The 10297-nt window shown below is 52.0% G+C and overlaps 1 protein-coding gene across 2 annotated transcripts; it reads left to right on the top strand.

The window, feature by feature from the left end:
• The first annotated feature begins 473 nt into the window (after positions 1-473).
• On the top strand, positions 474-9792 carry TMEM61 (transmembrane protein 61). 2 transcript variants are annotated; one of them, XM_080921145.1, is made up of 4 exons: positions 636-710; positions 1211-1340; positions 4236-4585; positions 9567-9792. In XM_080921145.1, exons 3-4 carry the CDS (start codon positions 4278-4280, stop codon positions 9772-9774), a joined length of 516 nt encoding a protein of 171 aa, XP_080777271.1. In that variant the 5' UTR covers positions 636-710; positions 1211-1340; positions 4236-4277; the 3' UTR covers positions 9775-9792. The 2 variants fall into 2 exon arrangements, with proteins under 2 accessions (XP_080777270.1, XP_080777271.1); XM_080921144.1 differs by lacking the exon at positions 1211-1340 and having other exon boundaries at positions 474-710.
• Positions 9793-10297: the final 505 nt, after the last annotated feature.

Here is a 10297-nt window from a genome sequence, read left to right as displayed (position 1 = left end):
AAACACCCTTTCTCTCTTAGAAGGCAGAGTGTCCAGAGAAGGAGCACTCCACGCTGGTCCTCTGACTGATACTACGGTCCCGGAATGTGGGGAGAATAAGGGAGGGTTGGGAAGCTGCTCTCTGGCCCTGTAATAAAGCCAGTCCTGTCAATGTAGGGTGCAGGAAACAACCGGGTAAGTGGCTCTCCATTTTTGAGCCTCAGCTTCTTTTTCCTGTGAAACAGGTGTGAGAGGTCCTGACTTCCCACAGTCTACCCCACCTGGGTGTCTCTGGGATATGAGTTTCCACGCTCAAGTTCCACCTGCGCAGTTTCTACCTCTCTGGAAAATTGCGTCCTCGATCAGTAGACTGACTATCCCTTTAAGGTTGGGCGGGGCCTCTTGGACACTGGACACTGGCCAGTGTGGAAGCACTGAAGCGGGCCACCAGAGTCCTTGAGGTAGTGACGATCCAAGGACTAGGAGACAGTGGATGGGTGGCTTTCCAGTGGGATCCCTAGCTGCTGGACAGGGTGACAAGGGAGAAAGCCGTGGGCTCAAGCCTTACTGGGGACGAAAGCAGGGACCTCCAGGAGCTGGTGAAGTACCAAGGGTGCAGCTGTGGATAGCTACCAGAGCCTTCCCCAGATGCTCGCTGCCTGAAGAGCTCAGCTGCAGGCCTTCTAATGTGCTGGGCTCTCCCCTAGACCAGCCCGATGGCTGCACGTGAGGTGGGTGCAAACATCCTCCCTCCCTCCCTCGGGATGCTAACCTGGACCGAGCAGAGCTGATCCTGTGCCCTACTCCTGCTATTTAATGCCACTGCACTCAGGCTGGTATGCGTTTCTCTGCAGACGGGTGTAGGTTCAGACAGTTGCTTCTTTATAGAAACAAGTATCTAGGGTGATCTTCTAGTGCCATGTGGGACAGGAGCAGGGACACTGCGAGGCTCTCCCCATCTCTGTCAGTCTGGGTGCAGGTGCTGCTCCCTTCTTCCTCTTCTGATGGCAACAGGGCTTTCTTCCCACTGATTTGAAATGAACCCTTTTCTGTAGACAGCTGGGGCCAGAGAGTAGGTACTTTCCTGGTCCAATGGCCTTTCGATGTGGTGGAGTACTCATTACTGGGGGTACGGGTGCATTTAGGCGTTGAAACACTAGATAATTTGGTAGTATCTGAGTAGGGCTAGCTCCAGATACAGCTTGCTGAACTCAACGGCATAAACTCTTAGCCCTGACAGCCAGGGTGTGACCTAAAGATAAGGCCTGCTCAATCAAGGTCCCAGAGTTAACCAACTGGCCAAGAAGAGGGTGCTGTGACAAAGCTTCCTGGTGGAAAATGGCTTCCCTGACTGGACAGAGGTGGGCACAGTCCCTGTGAGAGGTGATATTGGCTTCCTTTTTGAACAGGGGTGAAGTGGGGACCTAATCAGAAGGAGTAACGGATCTAGGAGAAAGTTCCAAGTGGCTCAAATTGATGTTAGGGTGGGACAAGGAGAGCTTGGCAGAACAGTGGAGATGGAGCTGGTTTGTCAGGCCCTGGCAGAGTGCCAGGATGTGGTGGAACTTCTCTGGGGCAGGGGAGCTTCCTGTCTGCCTCTGAGGGGTTGGAAGTCACACCTTCCCTTCTAAGGAGCCCTTCCTTCCTCCCCTGTCAAGATACAGGGGTTGCAGGCACACCCATGTAAAGGGTAATGAAGTGTATGATGGTAGCTTCTCTGAAATGGGAGTGGAAGGGTCCAGCATCAGGACTCAGGACTCACAGATAGCCAGCCAGCATCAGGAGGGGTCCAGCATCAGGACTCACAGATAACCAGCCAGCATCAGGAAGGGTCCAGCATCAGGACTCACAGATAACCAGCCAGCATCAGGAAGAGTCCAGCATCAGGACTCACAGATAGCCAGATAGCATCAGGAGGGGTCCAGCATCAGGACACACAGATAGCCAGCCAGCAACAGGAAGAGTCCAGCATCAGGACTCACAGATAACCAGTCAGCATCAGGAACGGTCCGGCATCAGGACTCACAGATAGCCAGATAGCATCAGGAACGGTCCAGCATCAGGACTCACAGATAACCAGCCAGCATCAGGAAGGGTCCAGCGTCAGGACTCACAGATAGCCAGATAGCACCAGGCTTTATAATGAGAAAGAAAACCACCGCCACACAAGGCATAGGCTGTCTTCTGTCTAGGGGGAATCAAAACTTTCCACCCTCCCTAATGGCAGCTTAGTATGCGCCCTGCCTACCCCCAGGATCCACACTGATGGAGAGAGATCCTTTAGAAGAAGGTGGCCACCATTGAGACACACTGAGAATCATTACAGGGACTTGCCAAGGTTGGGGCACACAAATTGTTATCACATGAAGCCAGAAGGAGGATGGCTTGTTGGGGAGATCATGGATTGGTGGGGCTGACTCAACTGAAGTCACCTAAAGCTGTATATACAGAGGCCCCCCACGCACATACAAGAAAAGCCGGGTTAGGTTAGATCCACATCTAAATCTTGCCCTGACTAGTGTCCCTGGGGTGTCACTGTGATGGGCATCAAGAGAACATCTGTAAAGTGCATGACATGGTGCCCAGCTGGGCAAATGTCCCCAGCACATGCCTGGCATCAATACCGTGAATGTAGACCGAAGGATGACAGTGTAGAGAACAGCCCTGTGGGCTCACGCTTGTCTCCGAGGATTCATTCTGGCATGTATTTTGCCACCTCGCCCCCTTCATGATGAGCAATTTTTGCTTTCTTGGAAAACGGAAAACACCATAGGTGTCTTCAAGCCCGTGTGTCTGGGTGTGAGCTCCACAGATACGTGGATCCCTTCTATACTGGGCTTTGGATGGAAGAACCCTCCCTAGTTCGGCCCATGTCTCCTCAGTTGTAGAATGGCCATCCCTCTGCATTACCCACCTATCTTGGTTATAGGAGTCAAAGGTGTTGAAGGTGGAGGAACCCATCACCTTGTCTGCAGGCCTCTTCCTCTACTGCCTCGTTCGGTGCTTTCTCCAAGCTGGTGACTCCAGCCTTGTTTGAAAAGGGTCTGTCACCTTCCGTGGCCTTGCCTTGATTGGAGGTAGAAGGAATTTTCCTAAATGCTAATTCCCAACAAAGAACTGCATTCTATGGCATCCCTATATGTAGCTGGTGACTCAGTGGTTCGGAAAACTCTGGGTAAGAGGACAAGCCAAGGACTGGCCAACCTTAAGAGGTGTGTGGTGTGCTCCTAGGAGGCCCAGGGGTCTTCAAAAGTTTCCCAAGGAAGGGCAAAGCTGAGCTTTGCAGGAAGGCAGTGGGAAAGAACCACACAGAAAGCTCATTAGGGGCAGTGGCTTAGAGGTGAGTGTTGGGGACCAGTGCCAGCCTCTTGTGGTCTGTAGGACCTAGGGCTAGGCTTGCTTCCTGCACCTTCCCCATGCAATGTTTTTACTAAGTCCTTCCTCTTCCCGTGATTCATATGAGTTCAAAAGAGTAGAGTACGTGAGTGCTCCCCTTCTGACAAGCATTCATGCTGAGCCCAACTTAAAATAAATCTTAAAAATGTGTGGGTGTGCCAGGCAGTAGTGGTGTAGCGGCACATATCTCTAATCCCAGCTCTTGGGAGACAGAGGAAGGCATGTTTCTGTGAGTTCACGACCAGCCTGGTCTACAGAGTGAGTTCCAGAATAGTCAGGGCCACACAGAGAAACCCTGTCTCAAAAAAAAAAAAAAAAAAAAAAAAAAAAAAAAAAAAAAAAAGTGTGGGTATTCTGCCTGCATGCATAGCTGTTCTCTATGTGCATGCAGTATTCATAGAGGCCAGAAGAGGGCATCACGTTCAACTTGACTTTCCCAGTGCTGTTGCTCATACTTTTCCTGCTCCCCCCGTACCCTGTATTTTTGGTTATATGGGGACATAAGGTAGATCCCGTGAAGCAGTGACTATGACTAGGGGAGAAGAGGCAAGTCACAATCAGCAAGGCCTCCCACAAACTGTTCACCATACGAACCATTTGCCTATCAGGCCAAAGCCCTAAGGCCTCTTTAGAGCCCCCGAATGAATGTAGCATATTTATTACTACATTATTAAGCTCCTACTGTATCCCAGGTGTGCTAGGGACCCGAAACAGTTTCTCTGTGACCATCAGAGTAGACCTGTGTTCACAGCATCATCTTCACAGGTAAGGAGACCGAAGTGTATGTCAGAAGACTTCTCCGAGGTCTTGGTACACGTTGCTAGACCATTTCTTCAGATGCTCTCTCTTTCTGTGTGCAGACATGCGTCAGAGGCCGGGCGGCCTCCGCTGTTCGCTACTGCATGACAGTCGGTGGCACGGTGGTCCTGGTGGTTGGGACAATCTGTTTTGCATGGTGGAGTGAAGGTGGTGCAGCTGCCCAGCCTGGCTCACCGGCCCCCACCGTGGAGCAGCCGTCGCCTGAGACGCCCCTGACCTGGCTCAAGTCTATCAGCCTCCTCTGCTGTAGCATGGGCGGGATGCTTCTGTTCTTTGGCCTGCTTTGGTCCGTCCAGGAAAGCACAAAGAAGTCCAGCCAGGGGGACCTCTACCAACTCTCCAGAGACCTGTATCACCTTGCTGTGGAGTCCCCAGAGAAGGAGAGCTACAGGTCAGTGGGGCAGGCTGGGGACTTTGGGTGACCCATCATAGCTATGCCAGACAGTATTTGTCCAGCAAATCCTCACGAGATCCCTCCACTGGATGAGACCTTGCCCTGTATCCCTAGGATGTGGGGACCCCATGACAGAGACAAATGACAAACCAGAGTAATGAGAGTCCAGACATAGTCCTGTGGAGATATGGAGAAATCTGGGAAGCCTTACAGGAGGAGGCAGCAGCCAAGCTCATCAGGAGTCAAGAACAGCATAGGAAGAATCCCTGAGAAACAAGAGGCACTTACCAGGGCCAGGTACTACACTGAGTGTCTTTCCCATATCCCTCGTGCCGTAGTCAGGACTTCTCTATTTGTGGAAGAGAAAGCCAGGCACAGAGACCTTAAATAACTTGCCCAAGGATATCCAGTTATATGTCAGAACTGGGACGTATATTCCAGCCACCTTGCTGAGAACCAGTGCTTGTTATAGCTCCTTGACTCAAGAGACACAGGGGACAATAAGGAAGTTGATGCGAGGGAACGGCTCGGCTCGCAGTAGGTGCCAAGCACACAGTAGGTGTGCTGGAAGTGACAAGTTTTTCTGACCTACAAAGGTGGGTGTGGGTGGGGTGAGGTAGGGGGTTGGATGGGCGTGGGGTGGGGGTTGGTGAAAGCAGAAAGAAGCGATTACAGGCATGCACCTCCATGCTCAGCTTTTCAGCACATCTTCTTGGAATCTGATCCCCATAGATGTGCTGTGGTCTGCGTATGTTGTATGTGCACATTTGTGCTTTGTATCTTGCCCTGTAAGGAAGCTGGTCATACATATTCTCACGGAGGACTTGTTTATTCGACGAAGCAGCCTTGGATCTGGAGCCTGCATGCGTTCTCCGCCTTTTGTCTGCTTGTACCTGTATGTCACTGGGAACTACCATTGCTTTTCTGTTACTTGCAGCTCATGGGGCGAGCCTGTGGTCTGCAAGAGTGTGGCCTCTGCACTTCTGTTCCATAAGCAGTGATGTCAGCTCAGTCGGGGCTAGCCTGTGCTCCTGGGAACTGGTTGGGGGCCTCTCTGGATGTATTTCTTTCCTTTGTAGGTAGACAGTATCTTCTGAAGTATCTTGCTATCATCCCATGATTCCTTGAGGCCAGGTACAGCATTCAACAGATAGTACGTAGGGCAATAGCCGGACCTCAAGTGGGACATGGTGGGGCCCACCTGTAATTCAGCACTTGGAAGGCCAAGATAGAACAATTGAGTTCCAGGCCAGCCTGGGCTGCAGAGCTGAGCCTTGGTTTTAAGAGACCATCAGAGGAAAGGGTACTGTGTCCAGCCAGACTTTGCTCTTCTCAGATGAGAAACGTGTCTCACAGAGAATGACCTACATGCACATGACACCAGCTGGACTCTGACAGCCAGGCCAGCCTGTCCTGAGCGCAGAGGTGTTGCTGTTGTCTGTACACACGGCACTGTTGCCTCAACAGTGCCCAGGCTACAGCTGCAGATTAGGTGGGCTACCCTGTCCTCAGCCAGTTAGGCAGGATGACGAACTCCCCTTACCAGAAAGCCTGAAGGGGCCCTTCCAGCTCGGAGACCCAAGTTTCAGATTCAGAAACTGGTGGGACTGTGTTTGGAGGAAGTCATATGTTTGTCTGAACTTTCCCAGCCCCATGGAAGGGAACCTCATAGCCTAGGGTTACCTGGTTGTAGCTAGAAACAGGCTTTTCATCTGCTTGCTTAGGCATTCCTTTTTTCACAGCAGGCTTTAATTCCCTTCTCTTTCTTGCGTCTAACACTAAGTACCTACTGTGTTGGGTCCAATTCCTAGTATTGATAATGCATCAGGAACAAGACAAAAAAGATCCCACCTTAAGACTCACCTGGTAAGCATAGCCCTGGAGGTGGCAGGGCCAGATGGCCCTGTGTCCCTCAGTGAGCACAGCACACAGTGCCAGGCCTACTCTGAAGGCCAACATTCTGTCTCTGCCCTTCCTGTCAGAAGTTGAGTGTCTACAGATGTCTTTAGATTTCCCAAGGCACACCTGATGCCTCATTTATCAGTTCTGGCAGGAGAAAAGGCAGGCTTACGGTATCAGCTCACTGCCGGGACAAAACACCTGAAAAACCTTGAGGAAGGGTTTATTTGGGCTCATGGTTTGAGGGTACATCCTGCCATAGTGGGGTGGGTGTGGTGACAGCAGTGTACAGCATCTGGTCTTGTGCCCATAGGAAGCAGGTGATGAATGGGGTTCAGCTCACTTGGTTCTTTCCATTCAGTGCAGGGCCCCAGCCCAGGGGATGCCACACTAAACATGTGGGATTATGCACTCACACATATTCCCAGAGCTTTGTCTCCTAGGTAATTCTAGATCTTGCCGAGTTGACGCTGAAGATCAACCAACCTTCCCCTCTCCTCTAGCGTGCTGCTGGGCTCCTGAGAGGTGACCATGGTGGATGTGCATGCCACATGGTTTGCATCTCTAGCTTCCCCTGCTCTTTTTCATGGCAGTCTTGGTCTTTAACAGGCCTGAGCCTTGGCGGCTCACAGGGAGGGTGTAAGGATTAGGCCTGTTTTACAGCTGAGTAAAGTGTGGGGTAAACATGGGTTCTGCCATTAGCAGACTGTACACTTAGCTGATGTGCTTTCCACTCATTCCTCTGTGAGGTGGGCGGGGCCTACTCCTCTCTACTGGGTTTGCTCTCTCAACAGAAAGCCACTGGGGTCAGCACGAAGCCTGTCTCTTGCCCTTACAAGGCATTCCTAGTCTCTGTGCATGACCACACCCTACAACCTCAGAGCTCGTGTTGAGAGTGTACTAGGAGCCCCCCATGTGCTATGACAGGATCTTGCAAAGGCCCACATTCCCTGCATTCTTGTATTCTGGCCTATGGCCTTGGACAGTTAAGTCTGAAGGGCTACTAAGGTGACAGGCGCTGGCTTAAGGGCTGTGGTTCTTAGAGAAGCCTGCCCTCTAAGCAAACTTCCTGCTGGGGGCTGAGCTCCTGTGGTTCCTGAGCTCTAGCCTGCTGGATTCCACATGCTGGCATCTGAGCCCCTTTGGGCCTCTCCACAGGATTACTGCCTTTCCCATCCCAGTTCCCTGAGCTGGCTGTCACCCTCACAGCAGGCCAGCAGGAGGCAGGCTCACCCTCCAGGTCTCAGAGAAGCTCTGCAGGCCCTGGATGTGAACAAACATGAATGGTTTGCCACATGCAGACCCAGAACCAGCTCAGATAATCTGGGGAGGGTAGGACATGTTTGGGTCATGGTCATGAATGGAAGGAGGGCCCTGGGAGCCCTGTGGCCCACATTCCCCTCTGAGCTCTTAACCCTTTCTCTGCGTTTTCTCTTCTGCATCTATGATGTATGTGGAAGTATTCTCTCCACTTCACGGATGAGGAAAAAGAGGCCCAGAGACAGTGAAAACTTGACCCAGAAGCACAGCAGTAGAGTTCGGTGTGCTGCTTCCAGAAACACAGCTTCTCTGCAGCCTCACTCACCTTTCTTTCTTTCTGATTTGCTGAGACAGGGTCTTCCTAGGTAGCCCTAGCTGGCCTTGAACTTACTAGGCAGCCCAAGCTGGCTTCAAACACAAATCCTGCCGCCTTCGACTCTAGCATTCTGAGATGCCATGCATATATCATCAGGCTTGGCAGGAGCATTGCCCTCCCTTGCAAAGCCTGCTGGGAGCTCAGAGGAAGGTGAGCACTGCTTGGTACTCAGCTGCAGGTCTCCTGGTAGGTCCTCAGCCCTCTCCTTTTGTCTTAGTCAGGGTTTCTATTCCTGCACAAACATCATGACCAAGAAGCAAGTTGGGGAGGAAAGGATTTATTCAGTTTACACTTCCACATTGCTGTTTATCACCAAAGGAAGTCAGGACTGGAACTGAAGCAGGTCAGGAAGCAGGAGCTGATGCAGAGGCCGTGGAGGGATGTCACTTACAGGCTTGCTTCCCCTGGCTTGCTCAACTTTCTTTCTTATAGAGCCCAGGTCTACCAGCCCAGGGATGGCACCACCCACAATGGTCTGGGCCCTCCTCTCCTTGATCACTAGTTGAGAAAATGCCTTACAGCTGGATCTCATGGAGGAATTTCCTCAACTGAGGCTCCTTTCTTTGTGATAATTCTAGCTTGTGTCAAGTTGACACAAAACCAGTCAGTACACCTTTTATCCACGCTTAATTCAGGGCCTGCAGAGCTGCTCTGATATCAGGGGATGAGCCTGCCTCCTGCTGGCCTGCTGTGAGGGTGGAAGCCAGCTCGGGGACCTGGGACAGGGAACTAACCCTATAGAGAGGTCCACAGGGGCTCAGATGCAGGACATCTGTGCTTGGAACGTAGCCTACAAAGCCTGACCAGAAGGCCCCTGAGGACCCAGCCTTTGTCTCACGCCACTTCGAGGTGCTTTGGTTGTTTAGGTGTGAAGGGTGGGCTGGAGAGCCAGGGGTGGGCAGCAGCATAGAGTGAAAGGTTGACTTGGTAAGTAATGAGCTCTATCCCCTGGAGGCATGCAAGGAGAAACAATTAGCTTATAACGTACCATGTCAAGTCTCAAGTATCCAGATGGGCAGGTAAATGGAGGCCTCACACTCTGCCCTGAACATCACCACGGTAACTTTACAAGTGATATTTCAGTCTTTGGAAACCTTTATGTCCGTGGACCACCACTCAGTGTCTCAACAAGTCCCCCTTCCCAGAAGCATCTGCTCTCAGTGTCTAGACACTGAAGACAACCCCGGAGTGTCAGTCCGGTGACATTGAAGGGTAGTGTAGGGACTGAATGGAAGAGAAGAAATGGGGACAGGTCAGACGATGTCCCAGGGGAGTTTCAAAGTGGGAGTGGTGGCAGCAAGAAGGGAATAGAAGAGGTGGAGAAATATGAGGAGGTGGGAGAGCTGGTGCTGGCAAGCGTCATAAAGGCGACTCCCCTGTCTCCGTGGCATGCAGAAGAGTTTTGAGCTGGTCCTGATAACAGCCTCTTTCCTGTTCCCACAGGCCTCCGAAGGAGCAGACCATGGACTGCCCTCTGACTGAGGGTCGCCTGCAATTCCCCATGCAACCTGAAGAAGACCTCCAGTACCACGCCCCAGAGGATGCCCTGCTGGAGTCAACATCCCTCTCACCCCCACCCAGCTACGAGAGCATCATCCTCGCTCAGGGACCTGTTTCTGGACCGAGTGCTGCAAGCTCCAGCCCAGGTTGAGCTCAGGCTGTAACAGAGTTCCAGGTCTCCAGCAAGGCTGTGAAACTGGCCTCTAACCAGAGAGCTTTGCTCAGGGCCTCCACCAGTACCGGATTCACAGCAGGCATTCAACAAGGGATCTGTTGCTGGGTGCTGTTTATGCATCTGTTGCTGTGTGAGCATTAGTTGACTTTAAATAAATGTCTCACGTTTTATGCATGGCTGGTTCCTATGGTTCTCCCCATGAGATATTGGGGAGATCATCATCCAGGTCCCAACTGGAACAGGACCTCTAAGCTCATGTGCTGGGTTCAGCAGCAGGCAGCTGGGAAAACACGTATGGCGAATACAGGGCCAGAGGGCAGATGTGGTCCAAGTTTACACACCTGGTTTGTGGCCAAGAGAACACAGACTCTAATCTCAGCTCCTTGAGCCTAGGCCCCGTCCTGTACCACTTCAGTTTCTCCATCATAAGATGGAATAGGCACATCACAGTAGCACCAGCCCCTGCCTCGGAGAGCGGAGGGAGAGGACCCGTGGGGTG

This window comes from Micromys minutus (assembly GCF_963924665.1).
Source record: "Micromys minutus genome assembly, chromosome: 9".
Taxonomy (NCBI): Eukaryota; Metazoa; Chordata; class Mammalia; order Rodentia; family Muridae; genus Micromys; species Micromys minutus.
The sequence above is the reverse complement of the archived record's forward strand: the minus strand, read 5'-3'. Positions and strand labels throughout refer to the sequence as shown.

Coding starts and splice junctions, on each gene's coding strand:
- TMEM61 (XM_080921144.1), top strand. Junction 4,586..9,566: donor CCAGAGAAGGAGAGCTACAG/GTCAGTGGGGCA, acceptor CTGTTCCCACAG/GCCTCCGAAGGAGCAGACCA.